General features: G+C 41.7%; 1 protein-coding gene across 1 annotated transcript in view; it reads left to right on the top strand.

The window, feature by feature from the left end:
• The window catches only part of FASN (fatty acid synthase), a 43,118-nt gene that overhangs the window by 15,413 nt on the left and 4,329 nt on the right, over nucleotides 1-23,376 (top strand). Inside the window, exons 11-41 of the mRNA XM_039562512.1 lie at nucleotides 304-493; nucleotides 1,922-2,016; nucleotides 2,408-2,542; nucleotides 2,842-3,045; nucleotides 4,577-4,692; nucleotides 5,151-5,326; nucleotides 5,670-5,861; nucleotides 6,152-6,232; nucleotides 6,330-6,512; nucleotides 6,824-7,003; nucleotides 7,241-7,444; nucleotides 8,677-8,987; nucleotides 9,137-9,526; nucleotides 11,268-11,432; nucleotides 11,644-11,762; nucleotides 11,867-12,021; nucleotides 12,360-12,563; nucleotides 13,621-13,771; nucleotides 14,246-14,424; nucleotides 14,980-15,099; nucleotides 15,247-15,369; nucleotides 16,180-16,403; nucleotides 16,750-16,951; nucleotides 18,017-18,168; nucleotides 18,658-18,749; nucleotides 18,899-19,050; nucleotides 19,350-19,592; nucleotides 21,088-21,276; nucleotides 21,801-22,028; nucleotides 22,429-22,649; nucleotides 23,183-23,281. Of these exons, the coding sequence (XP_039418446.1) occupies nucleotides 304-493; nucleotides 1,922-2,016; nucleotides 2,408-2,542; nucleotides 2,842-3,045; nucleotides 4,577-4,692; nucleotides 5,151-5,326; nucleotides 5,670-5,861; nucleotides 6,152-6,232; nucleotides 6,330-6,512; nucleotides 6,824-7,003; nucleotides 7,241-7,444; nucleotides 8,677-8,987; nucleotides 9,137-9,526; nucleotides 11,268-11,432; nucleotides 11,644-11,762; nucleotides 11,867-12,021; nucleotides 12,360-12,563; nucleotides 13,621-13,771; nucleotides 14,246-14,424; nucleotides 14,980-15,099; nucleotides 15,247-15,369; nucleotides 16,180-16,403; nucleotides 16,750-16,951; nucleotides 18,017-18,168; nucleotides 18,658-18,749; nucleotides 18,899-19,050; nucleotides 19,350-19,592; nucleotides 21,088-21,276; nucleotides 21,801-22,028; nucleotides 22,429-22,649; nucleotides 23,183-23,281 (5,475 nt within the window). The remainder of the gene's footprint in view (nucleotides 1-303; nucleotides 494-1,921; nucleotides 2,017-2,407; nucleotides 2,543-2,841; nucleotides 3,046-4,576; nucleotides 4,693-5,150; nucleotides 5,327-5,669; nucleotides 5,862-6,151; nucleotides 6,233-6,329; nucleotides 6,513-6,823; nucleotides 7,004-7,240; nucleotides 7,445-8,676; nucleotides 8,988-9,136; nucleotides 9,527-11,267; nucleotides 11,433-11,643; nucleotides 11,763-11,866; nucleotides 12,022-12,359; nucleotides 12,564-13,620; nucleotides 13,772-14,245; nucleotides 14,425-14,979; nucleotides 15,100-15,246; nucleotides 15,370-16,179; nucleotides 16,404-16,749; nucleotides 16,952-18,016; nucleotides 18,169-18,657; nucleotides 18,750-18,898; nucleotides 19,051-19,349; nucleotides 19,593-21,087; nucleotides 21,277-21,800; nucleotides 22,029-22,428; nucleotides 22,650-23,182; nucleotides 23,282-23,376) is intronic.

The raw sequence follows: 23,376 nt of genomic DNA, 5'->3' as shown, positions 1-23,376 counted from the left end.
GAAAGCTGATCTTGCCTCTTACTTTGTACAGACACATTCTTGGCAGTCTCATGTTGTTGGAAATACTTTTTTAGTGGAGAGCTACATTGTGAAGAGGCCCAGACAATACTGGAGTTGTATGATGATTCTTGGGATTGCTTTGAAAGGAGGATGGAGCTGCAGTTATTGGGAGAAAAAAAAAGTAGTGATGCCAAGAATATCTGTACCAAAAAGTTCATTACGTACTTGCTACTGCTGTGTACCTTTGAGGCCTGGCACCTGCTTACTCTGGCATGGAATCAGTAATCTTACTTCTGCTTGCAGATTGCTCAGATTGATATGCTGAAGGCTGCAGGTCTGCAACCCGACGGGATTTTGGGCCACTCAGTGGGAGAACTAGCTTGTGGCTATGCAGACAACTCCTTAAGTCATGAAGAAGCCATTCTTGCTGCTTATTGGCGGGGACGATGTGTTAAAGAGGCCAAATTGCCACCGGGAGGAATGGCTGCTGTTGGTAGGTACACCCTTACCAAAAGAGTGATACAGGAAAGTGCATCTGATTTCTGTTGCATGCCATTGGGATAAAAATTGGTCTCTGAAACTATTATGTCTGTAAAATCTTGGCCACTGTTGCTTCTTTGTTTTCTTCTGATGTAGAACAGGTTATTAAATATTTAAGTTGATACGTGGTAGTGATCTGTGTCCTGGAATACATCAGGATTTTGGTAATCCATCCAAAATTTAAGTGGAAATGGAGGGATTTGTTGTCAGGTGACCAATGACATGCCTGATAAATAATCACCTTGAAACAAGGTGAAAATGTAAAGCACTGAGTTTTTTGGCTCTTGATAGATATAGATCATACACACACAGATGTGTGTGTGTATATATATATATATATTTTAGTATTTTTTTAATAAAGGAGACTTCTGATTGTCTGCAAGAGTAATGAAATGTGAAAACAGTAAGCTGCTATTATGTAGTGGGCAGCTGGCTAGTGGAATTTACTATAGCGTAATAGCACTTAGGAATAAGCTTTCTCCTGAACAAGCTTTGCTTTGTGTTTGTGTAAGTCATAGTTTTGCCCATTGTTGGGTAAAATTTTGGACCCAGCAGTTTTGCTTTGTGGTGCGGCTTCAAAGTGACTTACATGTTTAAAGTAAAATTATTATTTGTAGCACTGTTGTTCTTCTGCTTCTTAATGGGCGTAGTGGTCAATTAAAACCTGGAGCACTTAGGAGAAAAGCTGTTGCAGGTATAATGCAGTATATTGGACTAGATCACTTGTTATAATGCCAGATTTCTTAATTTAAGTAAGGCTACAAAGGACTATCTATCTAATTTAGCTTTTTTGCCCTTGAGATTAAATAAATGACACTTTGATCGTGGAATTTGGAGTGCTGCATACAGTATGTTTTTTGATAATCTGATGTTGAGTTCAAGTTCTTCCTGTGACTTGTATGTGTGTAATGTATGACCAAATGCTTCATGTGTTAACCTAGCATGCCACTAGAGTTACTGATTTCTATGGATATTTTGCGTCTCTCAGCAGTCCAGGCTAGTACAGGGGAGAGAACACATGAGCTTGACTTCTGGAAACTAAGGGCAACATGAGACAGAACAACCAATTCTGTAGCTTCTTTTAAAGTGTGGGGCTTACCCCCACCCCATTCATTAATGGGATGGTGCAAAGATTTGGCCTTCTGTCCTTGTGTTAAGCATAACTGTGATAAATGTCATGTTAAAGCTCTAGGGTAAATATTCTTAGCTTTTGCAGAATTGTTTTTGGGGGAAGGGGGAGACACCCATCTGTCTCTTGCAAGTCCTTCCCAATTTTGCAAAGTGCTGAATTGAGCACAGTGACTATGCAGTTAAGATTGCTTCCTCTTATGAGACTCATACCTAGAAACACTTTTGTTGTCCTGTGGTCTTCCTTTTGCAGGTCTGACATGGGAGGAATGTAAACAACGCTGTCCTCCAAATGTGGTACCAGCCTGTCACAACTCTGAGGACACTGTCACTGTTTCGGGGCCTCTGGTGAGCATGGAACTGATACAGTACATACCAGGATTGTGAGTGGGACCTGTGAAGTTCAGGTTTGAAGAAAGCATGAAGCTTAATTAGCGTTCAGCTGCTTGCAAAGGGGAGCTGGATTGAAGTTGGTGGAGTGGATTTATAAACTTACACACTCAAATACTCTGAGAGGAAGTGATGTTAGTGCCTCAGTAAGCTAGTAATAAAATATCTCTTACATCCATGGGCATAGAGGAGGATAAATTATAGGACTGAGAAGGGCAATAACCTCATCCCAGTTATGGCTCCCTTTAAATGGCAGCTGATGAAGGGTATGGAGGGAGTACAGTGGCTCGTACAGATCCCAAGTATTTTGTGAGCTTTTCTCTTAGTTCACTGGTGTTCCTCTTCTTAGGACTCTGTGAATGAGTTTGTAGCTACACTGAAGAAAGATGGTGTGTTCGCAAAGGAGGTGCGCAGTGCTGGCGTCGCATTTCACTCCTATTACATGGCATCTATTGCACCAGCACTGCTCAATGCGCTGAAAAAGGTAATATTGCCAAACTGTGGCTTGCATGACTTATGCTCTGGCACCTAGGCTGACTATAGATGATGTTGAGCTTAAGGGGACTCCTTTCTTCAGAAGGAAGAGGAAATCTCTTGAAGAGCATATAGACTTCTGTGAGATCTAATGTTTGAAATCATGTGGCCTGAAGCAGAAGGATATCCTGGGCAATCAAGCTGGGAGAAATGACCTGCGAAAAGGAGAAACTGCTTGCTTTTGCCTATTGTATTGTTCTCTATTACTTGTAACTCTTTCTCCTGTCCTTCTTTCTTGACTGTCTGTAGGTCATTCCACACCCTAAACCTCGCTCAGCACGATGGATCAGTACATCTATACCTGAATCTCAGTGGCAAAGTGATCTGGCTAGGAATTCCTCTGCAGAGTACCATGTGAACAACCTAGTGAGTCCAGTGCTGTTCCACGAAGGTCTGAAGCATATTCCAGAGAATGCCATTGTAGTAGAGATTGCTCCTCATGCTCTTTTACAGGTATTGTATTTGATTGTTTCAGTATGACACTATATTGATGGTATCATGCTGCTGCAAGGAGGTTGATGGTCTGAGGACTAGGGAAGACTGCAGACTTCAGCTTTTTTACTGTAGTTCTGAGAACATTTGCTTTCTTTAGTACTTCTGAGCTTTTCCTAGTTTTAATGTTTGGTTTTTTGTTTGTTTCTTTGTGGTTTTTTAGGGGGTGGTGTATGTTAATGTTAAAAATAAAAATAAGAAATTCGTAACACACTACCACTTTCTCACCCAGACATTCACACTACTTCAGTTATTTCTTCCTATGCACTTCAGATAGCTTATAGTCAGCTTTCTGGACTGCATAATGAGTAAGGAAGGCATTTTATTGCTTGGATCTAATGGAGAGTGTGTGCAAAAATTACAGAGGCGCGAGACAGTCAAAAGACTTGACAGGCCTTCTCTATGAAAAAAATCTGTTACGAACTGTACACTGCATTTGGGTTGAGGTTTTGTCTTAAAAGGTGGTGGACAGCAGTGGTGTTTTCCCCTCTTCTCCTAGACCAAGTAGTCTGAGACCACAGGAGCTTGCTTTCTTCAACTTCTTTCCCTAAAGAGATCAGATCATTACTCGTTTCTCCCTACCCTATGAAAATTGATCCTCGTGGAATTAGCTTCATAGTAGAGAATGCAGAACATGAGGTGCATTGGGAAATACTTGCTCCACAGGATCAGTGGTGTGGTCTTGTCTCTGTCCCTTAAGTCTCAAGGACTGGTCTTTATTATTTGGTCTGTAGCATGCAAGAGAGGTCTTAGGAAGAATAGTAGTTACTCATGAATCAAGATTAATAGTTATACAGAGCTTCTGAGTTTCAATCCAGTGTATTTTTACTACATCATGTTAGTCTTATGCTTTGAAAGTGACTTGAAGGGAGAATCAGAGTACAGTTTTTAAACTGGGCAGATATTTTTCTCGAAAAAAGAGACTATATGCCTCATGTTGAAATCACTGAACAATTTTGGACTCTAACACAAGTGACTAAGACTTCATTGTCTGGGCTTGAGAGTGTTCTGGCTTTTCTTTCTTTTCTCATGTAAAGATCATGGGATCAAACTGAAGAGAAGATAAAAATCGGCTCAGGCGTTCAAGGCTGAGTTTTTCGGTCTAATAGCTTTTGCTTGAAAAATGCACTCAGATACTTCAGACTAGAAGGTGCTGCTCCTGGGAAGGGAGTGTGTGCAAGTGGGAGGCGTGAGAAGGTGACTTTGCAGTTCAAGTGCAGGTTTTGATTTCACTTCACAGTCTGCTTGGGAAATGGATATTTGTGTTTTGGCAGAATTACGTTAATATTCTGTAGGTTCTGCTTTACCAGATGTGCAACAACTTGGGTTGCTGGAAGGGTACTCTTCCCTGTTAAAGTGGTGTATGTTCCAGCAGCTAGCACAGAACTCTTGGCACAGATACGTAAGTGGTTTGAGACCTATAGAGAAAAATTCAGAGGCAAAGTGGTAAGTAATACCTTCCACTGATGACTTATGGATTCTACTTGACCAGGCTATCTTGAGGAGAACTTTGAAACCAACTTGCACCATTCTACCTTTGATGAAGAAAGAACACAAAAATAATCTGGAGTTCTTCCTAACACAGATTGGAAAGATTCATTTAACTGGGTAAGGAGACTAGGGGAGGAGGGTGAGTGGGAGAACGGAAGGGAATGCAGGTCTCTTCTCTAGTATGCATGTCTTCACATGAATTCAAATACTCCTTCAAGAAACCTTGAAAAAAAATGGGCTGTACATTTGTGCTTTACGTACATAGCATGCTCACTTGTGATGTGTTCCCTTGGGTTAGAGACTGCTTGGGCTGGGAAGGTGCCTTCTAAAGACAAGTCCCGTTTTAAAGGCCTAGGAACCTGGAACTAGCTTTTGGAAATAAACTTTGCATCTTGTAGACTGCTAATTACAAATTTGGCTGCAGTAAGTGTTCATGGTACATCTCAGACGTGGAGTCTGAGACCAATTAAGTGTTACATGGTATGCCTGACCTCTTAAGTATTATAACCATTTTTTTTCCCTACTTTTTCTTCCCATCCTTTCCCCCACTGTCTTGATTCTTTTTGTCTTTCTAGCATAAGTGTTCTTGGAAATAACTTGTTCCCACCTGTGGAATACCCTGTCCCTGTGGGAACACCCCTTATTTCTCCATGCATCAAATGGGACCACAGTCAGGACTGGGATGTTCCAAAAGCTGAAGACTTTCCAGCAGGTTCCAAAGGCTCTGCATCTGCTTCAGTCTACAATATTGGTGTGTTGCTGGTTTGGGGTTTATTATTTGTCACTTTGCTGCTTTACCTGTGTGTTTCCTTTTGTAAAACTAAGAAAAGGATACTCAAAACACCATCCTTGAAGCCATCCTCTGAAGTTTAAATGTTTGGTTTGGATTGAAAAAAACCTGTATCTGTTTCTGAAATGGGATGAGAGAACATGAACAGACCAGGAATCTCTGTTGCTTTAGACTAATTTTAAGAGCTGCATGTTGTCAGGCAGGATAGTTGGGGAAACTAGAACCTCTTCTAGACACTGAGAGGGAAAGACCTCTCTATTAGAGTGCTTTTATTATTTTTATTCTGCTCTTTATTCTTTGACAGATGTGAGTCCCGACTCTCCTGACCACTACTTGATTGGTCACTGCATTGATGGCAGAGTTTTGTATCCAGCAACTGGGTACCTAGTGCTGGCTTGGCGAACACTGGCACGGTCTCTTGGCACGGCCATGGAGCAAATGGCTGTTATGTTTGAAGATGTCACAATTCATCAGGCAACTATCCTTCCCAAAAAGGGTGAGTGAAGAGTGCTGGTATAACTGCACAACTGTGTGGTGAAGATGGAGGGAGTGGGAGGAAAGGAATGCATTGGAAAAATGAGGAGGAATGCAGGAGAGAGACTATGAAGAAGAATACAGCATGACTGAGCAAAGGAATGGATTCATACAGTCAAGTAGTACATATTATGGTCATCTTTATAATGTGTTGTGAGCAGTGAGTCTAGAGATAGTGAAAGAAAAAGTTCTGCTTCAGGATGGTAGAAATAAATGACCTTAATGTCCTGTCTTTCTCAATATTTCTTGCAGGATCAGTACAGCTGGAAGTAAGACTCCTGCCTGCTTCACGCTGCTTTGAGGTGTCAGGAAATGGGAATCTGGCTGTGAGTGGTAAGTGAAGGAAGTGTAAGTGTATACATGGTCTTAGTAAAATCCATTATTTATAAACAATGATAATGATTGTTACTCTTGTTACTGTGCCCTTCAGGGAAGATTTCCCTCCTGGAAAACACTGCTCAGAAGAATTTCCTTAACCAGCCAGATGGCTTTCGGACTCTAGAGAGGAGCTCAAAGTCTGGACTCTTGAAAGAAGACGTTTATCAAGAGCTGCATCTGCGTGGATATAATTATGGACCAACTTTCCAGGGTGTTCTAGAATGCAACAGTGAAGGTGAATTTCCTTTCAAAAGAAGCACAGTGAGCCTGGATATTGTAATGATGACTATTTGATCTTTTAATTCCATTTGTATTAACAGTTCACCTGACTGTGTCTTGTGAGGTAATTATACTTTGTGTGATAAGGGAGAACAACCAAGAGTTCTAATAGAGCATTGAGAAAGCTGTTATCTCCAATGTAGAACTGACTATTGGAGTTTACAGGGGAAGCTGGGTACATACACCAAACTTGTCATTTAATAAGCAGTGACATTCTAGCATCTGATGCATGATGAAATAGTGAGACTTTCTCTTCCTCTTCTGCAGCAAGTGCAGGGAAAGTTCTGTGGAATGGAAACTGGGTGACCTTCCTTGACACTCTGCTACACGTGCTGATCTTAGCTGAGACTGGCCGCAGTCTACGCTTACCCACGAGGATTCGCTCAGTCTGTATTGATCCAGTGCTGCATCAAGAGCAGGTGTGCCAACACCAGGACAATATAGAAGGTGATGTCTCTCATGCTTGAACTTTTGCTGGTTGTTTTGACTGCCGTTCTGATTACAGGGTGAATGTGTGAATTCTGAAGTAGTAGGATGGACTTGGGGGGGGCCCTCTTAGTCTCCAGGCTATTCTGCAACTCTGTAACATCTCTGTGTAACAGCCTCATCTAGCACTGTTCATCAGATCACCTTGAACAAAATACTTTTCTGTTTTGTAACCTACATTTCTTTCCTGACTTTCAGCTTTTGAAGTTGTTGTGGACCACTGCCTTGATAGCCTTAAAGCAGGAGGCGTTCAGATCAACGGTCTTCATGCTTCTGTGGCACCACGACGACAACAGGAACGGACACCTCCCACCCTGGAAAAATTCTGCTTTGTGCCCTACACTGAGAGTAGCTGTTTGTCTTCCAGTGCCCATCTTCATGCCTATCTGGAGCGCTGCAAAGGTAGTGTAGCACTGAGACAAGTCTGAGAGAAGCTGTTTGTACTACTTCAGAACATCTGAGATATTAAGTGTTGGTCTCTGTAGAAGACTTCAGCAAGGATTCTCTGTATGATTGCTAGAAGCTAAAAGCTAGTTCTGCCTGAGATCTCTAGAATGTGGGGAAGAGTAAAAAGCCATGAAGAGGGACATCAACCCTTCTATAACAGTCAGATGTAGTGTCAGATGGCATAACCCCTTCTGCAAGCAGAGGGGAACAAATCATCTTGAAGGAGAAACCCAATCTAGTTGCTTTAGACACTGACAGGAGAGCTTACTTGAGTCTTTAACCTTGTTTTGTTTTTCCCTGTGAACTGCCAAGATAGGCAAGGTGACATGCTTGTTCCCATTTGATTGTGGGCACATATCCAAACAGGGAAAATGATTTAGTGAGGCACACATCAAAACAATTGTTTGCTATGAGAATAGAATAGGAGCAGTTCAGTCTGTTGTGAAACTGGTAGCTAAATACAGTGGTTTTGGGTGGAGAGGCATCCACTAAACTCATCACCTTAAGTGCCTTTTCATCAAAGAGAAAAAAGTTATCTAGTGGGGTTTTTTTTAATTTTTACTCTAGTCGTGAATTTTGCTTCATCTTGAGACAGTAATTTTTTTTATTCTATGTTGGTGAAGTGTCTTCATCCTTATCCTTAGATTTGGCAATAGATTGTAAAGATTTTCCTTTTTTTTTCTTCTTTTTTCCTTAGTTTTCCCCTGCAGCATCCAAATACTGTTCCCAGAGGGTTTTTTTCCTAGGTTGTGGTGAGAGTATTTTGTTTTTTGTAATCCTGTTCCTGATCCTCAGTCAGGATGAACTATTTGCCATGAGTTTATAAAGCAAAAAAGCATTTTAGTATTTTTGTATCTGCAGAAACTTAAAATTTTCCTCCACAGCTCCCTAAATCAATCACAAGTTTTCTGTTAGTTGCCCTCTTTCAGTCAGTCTTAATACAGGTAACTCTGGTGGTTTAGTTTATTTTGCTACAAAGCGTACTTGTTTGGGGAATGCAGCTACTGCACAATACATAATCATGTGAATGTACAGAGGCTGCAGTGTATCTGTGTGGCTGGGCTACTGATGTAGGATGCTGTAATTTGTGATGCTGGTCAGGTGGTGTAGCAAATGGAGGCAAAGAGGAAAAGAAAAATTCTTGGAAAATCTTGACTCTTCCTTTCATTTCCCCTTCTATTCCGTAGGTCTGATCCAGAACTTACAGTCTAAGGTGGCAGTGCATGGGGTCAAATTAATCATCCCTGGACTAGAAACTGCAGTGGCTGCTACAGAGTCCTCACCCACACAGAAGGGCCTTCAGCATATCCTTGCTGAAATCTGCCGTCTGGAACTGAATGGAAACCTCCATTCTGAACTGCAACAGGTTGTGATTCGAGAGAAAATGCACTTCCAAAATGACCCTCTTCTCAGTGGATTGCTAGATTCTGCAGAGTTGAAGACTTGCCTGGATGTGGCATTGGAGAACATGATCAGTCATAGGATGAAGATAGTAGAGGTTGGTTGGATGCCTGGGATGGGACCATACCTAGCGTTTCTAGGCCTTCCAGTAACCTGATTACATGCTGCTGTTTTTCCAGTTATAATTCTGGATATCATTTCATATTTTGATTTGGTCTCTCCTTTTCCTTCCCCTCTTTCTCACAGGTTAACGCAGGAAGTGGACAACTGTTCTCTCGTGTGAAAAGTATTCTGAATACTCAGCCCCTGTTGCAGGTGGAGTACATTGCCACTGACCGTGTCCTGGAAAACCTTTCAGCTATTGAAACAGAGCTACAAGATGCTGGTGTTGTCTCTAGCCAGTGGGATCCATCTAGCCTTCCCTCTGGAAATCTGAACAATGCTGACCTAGTGGTGTACAACTGTTCAACAAGTGTTTTAGTGAATACCACTGAAATACTCTCTAATTTGGCAGCTGCTGTGAAAGAAGGAGGGTTTGTTTTGCTGCACACCCTTCTTAAGGGAGAAACTCTTGGAGAAATTGTTGGTTTCCTTACAAGCCCAGATCTGCAGCAGAAAAACAGCTTCCTGAATCAGGTAAGCCTCCTGGAAGGACAGATACTTTCACGATAGTCTGAGTCTGCTGCTTGCAGATGCTCTGATGGTGAATGTTGAGTAGGCGTTGCTTGCATGCCTTTCCATTGAGGCTTTCTGCAGAAATGTCTAATAAACACGTCTTCAGAAGAGAGGACTTGCAAATTACTACATATTAGGTTGAGAGAGTAAACTGTAGGTTCAGTCAGGAAAGCCTTTCTTAATGCACTGAAAATAATTCATTGTCTTTTGTATATCTGTCTAATCTGTATGAAAACACTGGCCAGGACAAATTCTTTATACTTAAAATCACATGCTGCATTGTTGGGTGGGATACAGCTTTATCACTGTAGGATCCTGAAATGCTTTGGTATCAGAATATCTCTCTTACTTGTGATACTACTGCTGGGAGTGAGATTTTACAAGCTAGTTAATTTCTTCTAACATTAAAGTGCTCCCAGAAGGAAGGCTTTTTCTCTTGTATTTTTCTTTTCCTCTTTTTTTCCTTTCCATGTCCCTACATTATCTGATCCCATAATGAGATACAGTAAAATAAGCCCTGAGAAAGTTGCAGGAGGGAGAGAAGAGCACCTGTATCTTCAAACTGGTATATCATGCAGGTGAACTAAGGCCAAAGCTTGCACAAGAGGAGGAGAGGGAGTGGCAAGGGTAAGGGTGGAAACTGGGACATCATCTTCTCTTGGCAACGGTTAGACCGAGCAGTAATGGAAAACTGCGCCTCTACAGAACTTACTGTTTTTCCTGATTCGAGGGGATGCAGCCTCTCAGCTCTCTTCTTTTAGAACAAGAAGAGAGTAGCACTTCTAATAGTTTGGGTTTTGTTTATAATTCTGGAGTGGGGTAGTTGGATTTTGAATTTTGCAATTACATGGATTCTAGCCCTTTACTTCCTGCAGACATTTTTCCAGGGGATTTGAGAAGAAAGATTAAGTTCTCAGCATCTTTCCTGATAAACAGGGGGATAAAGAAAAGACACTGAGATGCTACTGGCATTGATAACAAAAAACATAGATCTGTCATTAGTATCAGTAGCCTGGTATTGGCAAATCCCTGGGAGAAGATACATTTCAGTTGAATGCACTCTCTCTGAAGAAAATGATGCAAGCCAGGCAAGAGTGGGCAGGACTTAATACAGTTCTCAAAGTTTTCTAGATACAGTGTCTCTTGTCCTTGATATAAGGGATCACACTGTAAAAAACCTTCTTCTGGTCTGTGCCTGGCATACAAAAAGCAAATGGATGCTTTTCTGAGAGCCTGCAGTCATCTTTATTTCATTCAGACAGTAGATCCTTAAATGTTTCTGGATATGCCATACATGCGTTTTCATTCTTTTATTTTTCTGAAATGCCATTTCAGTGTAACTTAGATATATGGGTGCTTCTTCCCTTGCTTCTCCCCATCTCCATGCAGACAGCACTTATGTGAAATAGGGTAGACACATTCAAATGCCCTATGGGATTTGATGGCATGGTCACTGCTCTGGTTTTTGCACACCTGCTAGTGTGCTAAGACTGGTTCCTTAACCAGGACTTTGAGATACTTGTACTCCCATTTTTGGAAGATCCTTTAGGGGAGAAGGAGTAGTCTAGATGTGGATAAAACACTGTTATGTTAATCCAACATATATTTGTACTAAGACAATACAGAGCAAGTTTTCAAGAAAAAGCAAGAAACTCTGACTTTTGACTTTGCTGTTAATTTGTTGCTTTACCTGATTTGACAGGCACAGTGGGAGGACTTATTCAGCAAAGCTTCATTGAATCTTGTTGCCATGAAGAAGTCATTCTTTGGCTCAGTTATTTACCTGTGTCGTCGGCAAACCCCTGTCAAAACACCCGTTTTTCTGCCAGTAGATGAGATGAACTATAAGTGGGTTGAATCCTTAAAGGTGAGAACTCTTGTGTCCTAGGTATCTGAATTGCCAAATCATTATACTTTCTAAATGAGACATTTACTAGTGTTAAAAGAAGAGTATATGTGTGTGTGTGTGCGTGTGTTCAGTTACTTTTAATAAAATAGAACTTACTAATCTCTGCCAAGGACATGAGGGCTATTTTCTTCATGGTTCCTAGTAAAACAGTTTGGGGTTTGTCCTGTAGGAGGTCTTGGCTGATCCATCAGAGCAGCCTGTGTGGTTGACTGCCACCAGTTGTGCGAACTCGGGAATTTTGGGAATGGTGAACTGCCTTCGCCTTGAAGCAGAAGGCCACCGAATCAGGTACGTAAGCATGCCCTTGAATCACATTTGGGAGATGAGATATTTGTGTTAGCTGCTTCTCAGGCTTATAGCAAAACAAACAAAATGACAACTCTCGTCTTCAGGTGTGTGTTCATTTCCAACTTGAACCCTTCATCTGCTGTCCCGCCTACGAGTCTTTCTTCCCTGGAGATGCAGAAGATTGTTCAGAAGGACCTGGTGATGAATGTGTATCGTGATGGGAAGTGGGGCTCCTTCAGGCATCTCCCATTGCAGCAAGGTACATCCTTTGAGATCTGAGGATCACTCGCAAGGCCTTGAATCTGAATGAACTTTGAATAGAAAATAAGTAGCTATTGTTCCTATAGTTACCTTTTATTATTATTTTTAATGAACAATTTTGTTTTCTTCTACTCCAGCTCAAAGTGAACAGTAGCACATTGTGGTGCCAGGAGGAGGGATAGGCTATTTCGGGCATCAGTAATATTGCAAAGCAAGAAAGGGCTTTCTAGATAGCAAATTGAGGAGGAGGTATAAATTACACAAGCAATTTAGTCATTTTGGAAGGCATGTACCTTTGTTAATGTGTGGAAGTTCTTATTGTTCCTTCTTCTGCAGCACAACCTCAGGAGCTGACAGAATATGCCTATGTAAATGTGCTGACTCGTGGAGATCTCTCATCTCTTCGTTGGATTGTCTCCCCACTTCGACACTTCCACACAGCTAATCCCAATATTTTACTTTGCAAAGTCTATTATGCATCTCTCAACTTCCGGGACATTATGCTGGCCACGGGGAAGCTTTCTCCAGATGCTATCCCTGGTGAGTTAGTTACACTAGAAGGAAATGTATTTATGTATTGTTGTTCTAGAATTAATCTCTTGAATGTTAGTTATGCATTGGCTAGAGTGTATGCCAGAAAGCATGCTTTTGAGAAGCAAGTACAGCCCTCTTTCAGGGATGTACACCAAAAGCTTCCAAGTTCTACTTCCGGTTACAGTTCCATTTTTTTCATATGGCACAATTAGTAAACCGTGCTCTGAGAATGCTTGCTGCATTGCATAGATACCAAGTGTGAGGTAAAACAAGTTGATGGAGGTTCCAGAGATGGGCATGGTAAACACCAAGGTGAGAATGTTGAAGTTTTGTGCTGCCATGCTGTTGGACATGCTTGGATATCAGGGAAAAAAAATGCACAATGAAGTAATTGCCTGTTTCCAAAATGGAGGTGGTATTATCTTGCTTCATAGCGAGTTAAGAATTAGTGTAATGTCTATGAAATGGTTTTAAAAATATATTTAAAAGAGAGGGGGTGGAACCTGTAAAAATTAAGTTCATTGGGAGATTCTTATGGGTGATTTGAGTAGGGCTGTATTTCCCTTCATGACTGAACCACCTGGCATAATGGAAGGTGCCCCTGCCCATGGCAGAAGGTTGGAAGAAGATGATCTTTAAGGTCCCTTCCAACACAAACTGTTCTATGATTCTCTAACTGACATAAGTGTCTGCCTAAAATGTGACTTATTCACTACATATTTTTGTGGTGATCATCCTTTGCTAGTTTATGTATCATTCTTTTTCAGAGGGACAGAATTGCCTCTGAAACAAGATGTTTTCCTGAAATTTCTCAGATGAAAACTGGAAACTAAAGCAATATCATCAAGGATAAATACTTAAGATTTAATGAGACCAAGTCCTTTTTTGCCATTCTTGGAGTGAGACTAACTATGGCAACTTATGAACTGTGTACAGAATAGAAAAATCCCAGCACTCTTCAGGTCTCTGGGGTTTAGACTTTCAGGGACTGCTGCTCTAGTAAAGGAATTTTAGAAGAGAATTTTTTTTTTTTTTTTTGTAAAAGGGGTTAATGTTCTTTCAGGTAACTGGGCTTTGCAGCAATGCATGCTGGGCATGGAGTTCTCAGGACGGGACCTGGCTGGAAGAAGAGTGATGGGATTGCTGCCAGCAAAGGGGCTGGCCACAGTGGTAGACTGTGACAAGAAGTTTCTATGGGAGGTGCCTGAAAACTGGTAGGTCACCTTCTGTTTTCTGGTTAAGATTTGCCTTCCTGCCTGAGGCTGATGACAGCCCTGATCAAACCTGGGTGCTGTACAGTGGGTAGATTCTCCTCTTGGAAATGGTGACAGGGCTATAGTGTCCCAAGCGACTGTAGGATTTTGGGTTAGATTCACTGCAGGAGTTCAGCACTAGTTTTTGTACAGTGGCTTGCACAAGGCTCTCATCTTTTTTTGCGCTCTTAGCTTCATGTGTTTCAGTATACACTGGGATTTCAGTGTTGGTTATGTTACTGGTTAGTTAGTGAAATAGTTTTGCGGAATGAGGAAACTCGGCTGTGCTTGGCAGCTGTGGTAGTCTGCTGTATGATTGACAACCACTTACACTTTCTTAATGCAACTTTCTTACACTTTCTTATGCAAATTTCATCAGGAGAATCTAGTAGCCTTTTCCAAGGCTAAAGATATCTCTTCTGCTTTGCTCCTTAGGACTCTGGAAGAAGCAGCTTCAGTGCCTGTGGTTTATGCCACTGCTTATTATGCTTTGGTGGTTCGAGGTGGTATGAAGAAGGGTGAGAGTATCCTTATTCACTCTGGCTCAGGAGGTGTGGGCCAAGCAGCCATTGCCATTGCCCTGAGCATGGGCTGCCGTGTCTTTGCTACTGTAGGTGAGTACTGAGGGCCCAAAGTCATGGGGAGAAATAGATTGTAGATAATAAATAGAGGAAGCATGTGTATGCACACATATATATATATATATAAGTATATACATATTTTTTAGGTATATACTTATTCCCCCAATATGATCTGCTGTAGCTTTGATCTAGTTTCCAGGCTGAGAACAGGATACATGGTAAATACAGCTACTGACTCTGTACTTGAAAATTCCACAGCACGGTCAAATTTATCTACCTCTGTACACTATATAATCAAAGGTATGGAAGAAGATCATGGCTTTCTCATTTTAAATTTAGTAATATGAATCCAATGCCTGTCCTTTGAAAGGCTCTGATCTGTTTCTGGTCCTTGCTCTATCTCATAAATGTGCAGGAGCAACCAGACAGCCTTTGTCCTAAGGTCTGACACCTTGAGAGACTGAAATCTTGGAGATGGCTTCTCAGGCTTACTTACAGTCCTTGGGGGAAAGATGTGCAGCAGAAAATGGGCTGTTTCATCATAAAAATTAAATTAGTGACATCTTTCAACCTGTCTTCTACTTCCAGGTTCCACTGAGAAACGTGAGTATCTTCAAGCAAGATTCCCACAGCTAGATGCTAATAGCTTTTCCAGCTCCAGGGATACTACCTTTGAGCAGCATATACTTCGAGTTACCAATGGAAAAGGTGGGGTTCAAGAAATATTTTTACTTTTTTTGTCAGCTATGCCACGTTATGCAGTTTTACATTCTAAAGACAATATGAGTCACTTGAAGACAGAGTTAGGCTCTCAGCAGAGTTGAGTTTAAGTAGCTGCTTCTTCTTTCATTGCAGGTGTCAACCTCGTGTTAAATTCCTTGGCGGAAGAGAAGCTCCAAGCCAGTTTGCGTTGTCTTGCTCGACATGGGCGCTTCTTGGAAATAGGCAAATTTGATCTGTCTAACAACAGTCATCTTGGTAAGATGGGCCATCAGGAAATGCCTCTCATTTAGGTTCTAGCTGCCGCCCAGCACCCTTGGGTCCCTTTCTGCATGGCAGCTCTCCAGCCTCCCCAAAATTTATACTTGTATCTGGTGTTACTTGGTCTCAGGTGCACAATTGGCATTTGCTAAACTTTATATGATTGATGATTGCTCAGTGTTCCAGTCTATCCAGACCCCTCTGCAAGGCCTCTTGTCCCTCAAGGTAGTCAACAGCATCTACCAATTTTGAAGGCACAGGGCAAGATTAACCTGGTTTCTCTTGGGTGGGAAAAAATTTTTGAATGTTATAAGGTGGTGTGTTAGTGAAAAATTACAGCTATGTTCTCCTGTTATAGAATGATTGCATATAGCGTCGACAGTCTGCTTCCTTATTCTAATTAAATTTCAAAAGATCCTATCATGTTGTAAAATCTTGCTATGAGGAAGAGTCTCCTGTGGAGATAGACATGATGTATGTAGGATTCTAGCTCCCCTGTGGCTCTAACTCAGTTGTCACTAGACAAAAAAAATGTCCTTTTTAATATCAGACTGACCATGATATAGCTTGTCCTCTCAACACACAATTTTTGGGAGTGGAGTTTCTGTGAAACTGGTCTGCTTGTAAGAGAATAACATAATGAATATAGCATTTGGAGAGTATATGCAAGAATGAGTTTGGAAAATGTAGAATTCAAGCATTTGATTGCTTTACTCCTGTGAACTTCCCAGAAATGTTTGAAGCAGAGGATAGGCTCCATTTTGAAATGTCAGCAGCATCAGGTCATAACCAAATTGCTTTTTCTAGGGATGTCTCTCTTCCTCAAGAATGTGGCATTTCATGGGATCCTACTAGATTCAATATTTGATGAGGGAAACCAGGAGTGGGAGCTAGTATCAGAGTTGTTGAAGAAAGGCATAAAAGATGGTGTAGTAAAGCCCCTGAGGAGTACAGTCTTCAGCAAAGAAGAGGTAGAAGCTGCCTTCAGATTCATGGCACAAGGAAAACATATTGGCAAAGTTATGATCAAGGTAATGAGATAATGATTTTGGTTCTCTGATGCATCTGGCCGTCCTCTGGTGACGATTGGATACTTTTATCCATTTCAAGTTTAAGTTGTATGAGTAAGGCAGCACAGGGTCGGTTTTTACTGCTGACGCTGTCACAATTGTAACTGTCAAGTCTGGCACTGCTGCTGCAAGTTTCATTCACATTGGCTGGAGGAGCATAGCATGGAGAGATAAGAGATACAGAGATGCATTATGTATCTGATTGTAACTACTTTTTTTTTTCTTGTTTTCTTGTTTTCTTTGTGTTATTTGTTTTTTTGTTTGTGGCTTTTTTTGGTTGGTTGGGGTTTTTTTTTGTGGGGGGAAGGTCCAAGAAGAGGAAAAGGAGTATTCTTTAAGAAAGTCTGAACCAGTTAAAATCTCTGCAATCTCCCGAACCTCCTGTCTACCTACCAAGTCTTACATCATCACAGGGGGCCTAGGAGGATTTGGGCTTGAGTTGGCCCAGTGGCTAGTTGAGAGAGGAGCACAGAAAATTATACTGACGTCGCGTTCTGGCATACGAACTGGTAAGCAAAAATTGTAAGGGGACAGGGAGCATGATTGCCTTTCAAGAGACCTCAGTTTGTAGTTTCTCTCCATTTTTAAGTGTCCTGTTGGTGACTAATAACGTCTTGATCTCTTTTCTTTTCTTTCCTGTATTATCTCACTTCAAACAAGCTGTTGTCTCCTTTATTGTAAAGGAGGAACTATCTTTTAGCTTGACCTTTTTTTCCAACTACTACTTTCCCCCTTTTATGTTTCCTAATTCTATCAACCCATTTTCTCTATTACACAGGATTTTTTTCTGTAGCCTTTCTTTTACCTTAGTGCCCTCTGCAGTCTGGCTACCTCACAGACTTGTCCACTAGCTGTAGCGTGTTGGATCACATGCCATAAGGAAGGGCCTAAAAACTCCTTGTTAAAGATACTTTGTCCCTCAAGTTACATGTGTGGATGCTCACTCTTGCTCCTTAGATAGCTCATTTGTAAAGATGGACCTTACTATCTGATTACATCCATAAACATTTTTACTCAGATTTAAGGTGTTAGTTTGATTACAGTGGCAGCACTGAGATTTCTTATCAGTGATAGTCTTCAGTATTTCCCCATACAAATTCAGTCATAACACAGCTTCTCTCTGTCTCTACAGGTTTCTTCTTTCTTTTGGCAAGTTCACAATCACACCACTTGTGTGTACAAACACATAGATCAAATACTTCTTCTCAAGTTCTGGCTGTGCTGCTATAATCTGTTGTTTTGCTGTAATCTAGCCAATCTTTCCTATCTCAGTACCCAAATTTTTGTTCATTTCTCTACACAGTTATGCTTTTCCTTCCTTCCCCCTACCACCACCCAAACCCTTAGGGTCTCCCAATGCTGTTCTCCACTTTTATCTATTTAGAATATTCCTGAATTTCAAATGATTTCTAGTTACTGTTCAGATTTTGTCCAATTTTTGTCTTATAGCTGAATTAGGAATTATTTAGTTATTGAGTCCCTATCTAGTCAGAAAAGCATAAAGGAGCAGGTTAACCAAAGCCTTATCGTTGGGATGCTTCATCCCAGGCACTGTCCACCTTTATTTTTTCTAGGCTACCAGGCTAAACGTGTTGAAGAGTGGAAGGCACTGGGAATCGAAGTGTTGGTATCTACCAGTGATATTGGAACACTAGAAGGAACACAGCTATTGATAGAAGAAGCTTTGCAGCTTGGACCAGTTGGAGGCATCTTTAATTTGGCTGTGGTGAGTGACAAAAATGCTTAGGACTTCTAAGAGGCAGCATCCATTCAAGTGACTTTTTTACTGAAGGCAGTCAGGCTTCATACAATTTTAGTAAAGTTCTCTGCCTTTCAAAGGACACTATGCTTTGGTCTTACCTGGTGACTAAAGGCTTATGGGTCTATTCCCTTGACCTGAGAAGCAACAGTGTTTGGCCAGCAAGTTCAGTTCTGTGGTAACACAGATGTTGCCCTAGACCCCTGTGGACAAGAAAAATCCCATGTAGAACTTCTGTGGTGTCAATACTGAAAAAATACTGAAAAAAGCAGACTTGGCAAAAGCTGTGTTGTCATATTTTGGGATGTTTGGGATATGTCTGTACTGTGAAGTTACAAAAATAACATTGCGCAGTGATATCCTCTCATCTCTCAAGCCATGTGGCATATTAAACAGAGAAACTGGAGATACTGAAACTACACTTTCTCTTTCAATCCCTCTCCCTGCTCCCCATAGGTCCTTAGAGATGGCATGATTGAAAATCAGAGCCCAGAATTATTCTGGGAGGTCAACAAGCCCAAGTATTCAGGCACCCTTCATTTGGATTGGTAAGTGTCTGTAGAAGGGACAAATAAGAACTGCTTTTAAGGTCACAGAACTGATCGAACTTAGTCATTTTAGTCTTGCACTAGCCTTGGGTGGTAGTACAATCAGCAGGTTTTTCTGATGAGGTTTCTCTCTCCTGCTCTGCTCCAAGGGTGACTCGTAAGAAGTGTCCAGACCTGGACTATTTTGTTGTGTTCTCCTCTGTAAGCTGTGGAAGAGGAAATGCTGGGCAAAGTAATTATGGCTTTGCCAATTCTACCATGGAGCGTATCTGTGAGCAGCGACATAAGGATGGACTCCCAGGTAAGATGACTTTACTCATTGCACAGTATAAACTGTCTCGCCAAACATCCAGATGAAGACCAGCTCACCAGAAACTTGTGCACTTATCTGGACTGATAAAGTACATTGAAGGCTGTTTTCCGCTCCTAGATGTTTCCCCCAGTCATTCATGTGTGAATGAATACTGACCATTTAACAGTACAAAGGAAATGCAAGCCTTAGCATAGCTGCTTATTAAGTCCCTTTTTTATTAACTCACTCTTGTTGCTGCCATGTCCTTTAGTTAGCTGCTTAGTGTGTTCTTCTGATTTCTCCTCCAGGCCTGGCAATCCAGTGGGGAGCCATTGGTGATGTGGGTATCTTGCTGAAGACAATGGGAAACAAAGACATTGTGGTGGGGGGAACGATTCCGCAACAAATCAGCTCATGCCTGGAGGTGCTCGATGTCTTCCTGAATCAACCTCATCCTGTCATGTCCAGTTTTGTCCTAGCAGAGAAGGTCTCAGTGAAAGCTGAAGGAGGTAGTCAGCGGGATCTTGTAGAAGCTGTTGCTCACATCCTGGGTAAGTGCTGTCACTGGTCAGTGTCTAGTCTCTCCAAACTTTTGGAAAGCAGTAGTGCTCTGTTCAGCATCTCTTCCCGATCTCCTGTGGTGTGGGTATGTTACTGTTGTGAGACTGATTTCTTTTTTTTTTTTTTCTTAACACTGCTCCTTCTCTCAAATAATGACTTTGTTTCTTGTATGGGTTTTTCTCTGTTACTGTGTTTACATAGGTACGCATATATACTCCAGTGGCTTGGGTTTTATTTAGAGTAAACTGGTACCTTTCTCCAAATGGAGAATCAACAGGAACAGCCCCCAACAGCAAAATTCTGGGGCAGCACGTAATAGATCAAATACATAACTAACTTTCTGAGTACTATTCCAGCTTTCAAACATTCACCTTGGTATGTCCCCATGCTGCAAAAAGTAGCTTTTCTCTATTTAGTGTCTTAACTGGTAGTGTATTCACTTACCAGCTGTCATCTCGTGTGAACATCTATAACCATAGCTTAACTATGCATTGCAAGTATCATGTCCTTCTGTCTGTCTTGAACCCGCTTTCTTTTACCATTGCATCTCTTATTTTTGTGCGGGTAGCGAATAATCGCTGTCAACTCCACCTATGTCCCACGTCAGTTGTTTCTTTTGCAGACAGAACTGACTATTGATCCTTTGTTTTCTACCAAAAAAGGTACCGATAATGAAAGACAGTCTCTTGAGTGTTACTTAAGGAGTTGTTTGCAGCTCACTGACAGCAAATCTGACCTCTCAGAGCAGATGTGGCTTTTAGAAGTCATAGGAAAGTGTCTGGGAAATCGCATCAGCTATAGGGTTAGTTTGGAAGAAACAGAGTATGAAAGCAACAAAGGGATGAGCTAGTAAAGAAGCCTAATAGTGGGAAGGGTGGCAGCTTGGCACAGCACAAGGTGGAGGAGTGGACAAAAAGCTGTAGATGCAGGTCTTATTATGAGAGGCCTTTTACGGGTAAGGAAAGGGTGAGAGATTGAACAGCATGAAAATTAAAGGGGAAAAGGCAATGAAGCCTAAACATATCATCTCCTCCTCCAGTGTGATAGACATCAAGTGTTGAAATCAACCATCACTGACATAACTTTCATCCCATTGTAGCTGAGGATTAGTTGCATTAGGTCTAGGACTGCAGTTTCAGTTAGAGCCTCCAGTGTGTGAAATCTGTCTAGCTGACTGGCTGTTCTATATTTGGTCTAGAGCTGATGTGAAAATATTCACAGCTATTTAGTTGGGACTGATCTATCCCCTGCCATAAATCTGTGCACATTTAATATGTACTCTAAATACTAGATCCCATATGACAAGGTGGGGGTTGTAGAAGAGGTGACTTACGAAAGTATTAGATGATCGTGGAAGGTAAACTGCAGCTCTGTAGCTGCAGTTCATTGAGATTTTAGGAGAAGGAAGAAAGTGGAGAAGGCTGCTAGAGAGGCCTAAACCTGAAAAGAAATTGGCCTTTTGCTAGTATGCTGTTTTGTTCGCAGGGGTCCGTGATGTGAGTAGTCTGAATGCTGAGAGTTCCTTGGCTGACTTGGGCTTGGATTCCTTGATGGGTGTGGAGGTGCGCCAGATGCTGGAGAGAGACTATGACATCGTTATGACCATGAGAGAAATTCGACTCCTTACGATCAACAAGCTGCGTGAACTTTCTTCCAAGTCCAGGACAGCAGAGGGTAGAGTGTCTGGATTAGGGTTGCTACCAGTCACCTGAATCCAAATAAACTCCCAGTCCATTGCTTTCATCTCTAGTGACATAAACCCCTATCAGATCATGAAATAAAGTTATAATTGAGTAGCCCTTAAGTGACAGACATGTCACAGAAGTGTATTGACCACTGGGACAGGCCCATCATTTCTGGGGCGGGATGTACGAGCAAGTGTGAAAGCTGCTTTCTTGCTCGGCTAGCAGCTGCATGCATGAGTACTCTTATGCAGCTCTCTGTAGGATGCAATTTGAGACCTTTTACTTATCTGGGGAATAAACAATGTAGTGTCATGCTTACAGGAAGCTTAAAAGCATATGCAGGTGCTGCAGAGCAATTGACAGTTGGAAGATCCCTTTGTCTGTGACCTGATGATGTAGTGAGGCAGCAGGCTAATTTAGAGCAGCCCTGAGGTTGTCTGGTAGGACTATGGCTACATGACCAAGACTGACACTGAAAGTAATTGCGTTTGTCTGGTGTGCTTTCCTTCAAAGAGCTGAAGTCATCCCCACTGATGAAGACAGGCCCAGGCGAACCTCCAAAACTAGATCTGAACAACTTACTGGTGAACCCAGAAGGGCCAACTATTACTCGTCTCAATGATGTTCAGAGCATGGAGCGCCCTCTTTTCCTTGTTCACCCCATTGAAGGATCCATTGCAGTTTTCTACACTCTGGCCTCCAGACTTCACATGCCCTGCTATGGGCTCCAGTGCACAAAAGGTATGTCAGTTCTTCATCTTGAATTTGCACACACAACATTCTGAACTGTAGTTGCTTATAGAGAGGGCTTTGTTTCTAGACTATTAAACTTGGAAGAACAAGTATCAGGCGTATTAGTCTGTATAGGGTCATGTCAAACATCCCCAGGTATCAAGAGGAATAATAGATTAGATTGAAGAGTTTGTGTGCAAAAGTCAAAGCATCCTATTCAACCTGTCCTTGGAAAGCAGGAATATTACCACTACTTGTCCTAAGTGCAAGTTGTTAACCATAATTTAGTAATTTACCTGCAAAGTAACCTGGATGTTTCCATCAGGGTTGTTTCTGAGTGCATGAAAACATATTTGTCTCTGCCAGTGTCTTTTCACCAGTCTGTTTCTAACTCACTTCCATGTTCTAGCCGCTCCCTTGGACAGCATCCAAAGCCTGGCAGCCTATTACATTGATTGCATGAAGCAGATACAGTCTGAAGGACCTTACCGCATTGCTGGATACTCTTTTGGTGCCTGTGTAGCCTTTGAAATGTGCTCCCAACTGCAAGCACAACAAAATGCTTCCCATGCATTCAACAGTTTATTCCTTTTTGATGGGTCTCATTCCTTTGTGGCAGCATATACCCAGGTAAGGGGCGCAAAGAGAATCTTCTTTCTGGGGACCATCATCTCTCATCAGGGCTCATTTTTCTCGGAGCTTACTATTGTAGATATGTGCAATCTGAAAAGCCGACAGACTTTTCTTCACAGGGATTTTGGAAGACAACTGTAGACAGTGGCTGCTTAGAGATGGCTGAAGGGTAGTAGCACATGAGAGGTGGTCTTCATTAAGTGGCAAGAGCTCAGGCACAAATGTTGTTCTTGCTATGATAAATCATAATATTAGTATGTCTTCTGGAAGATCCTGGTGTCTGCAAGTCAAGATCCTCTTGTAGTGGTGTGAGGAAACCTTGCTTAAGGCTTCCCTTTAATTTTTGTTGTACTTTAGAGAACACTAGGCTCTTGGCAATTACCTGTGGATTTTCTTTCTAGTCTGTCCTCAAGGGATTTCCCCCCTTCCTTTTTTCCCAGTTCGCACCTTTGGTTCTCTAATTGTTTTTATTTGACTTTTAAGTCAGGCACATCCCTCGCACATTCACATTGTATTCTTCTCCTTTCTAGAGCTACAGAGCCAAACTGACCCAAGGTAATGAGGCTGCACTGGAGACTGAAGCATTGTGTGCCTTTGTTCAGCAATTTATGGGCACTGAATACAATAAGGTACTGTTTCTATATGTCTTTATATTGCGCAAGAGGGGTGTGGTTTTTTTTTAATGTAGATGGGATTCTCAGCTATTGAGACTAATGTGGGAAAA

The sequence above is a fragment of the Corvus cornix genome, chromosome 18 (genome assembly GCF_000738735.6).
Source record: "Corvus cornix cornix isolate S_Up_H32 chromosome 18, ASM73873v5, whole genome shotgun sequence".
NCBI lineage: Eukaryota > Metazoa > Chordata > Aves > Passeriformes > Corvidae > Corvus > Corvus cornix.
Note: the sequence above shows the minus strand (reverse complement) of the source record. Positions and strands in the feature narration are given on the sequence as shown.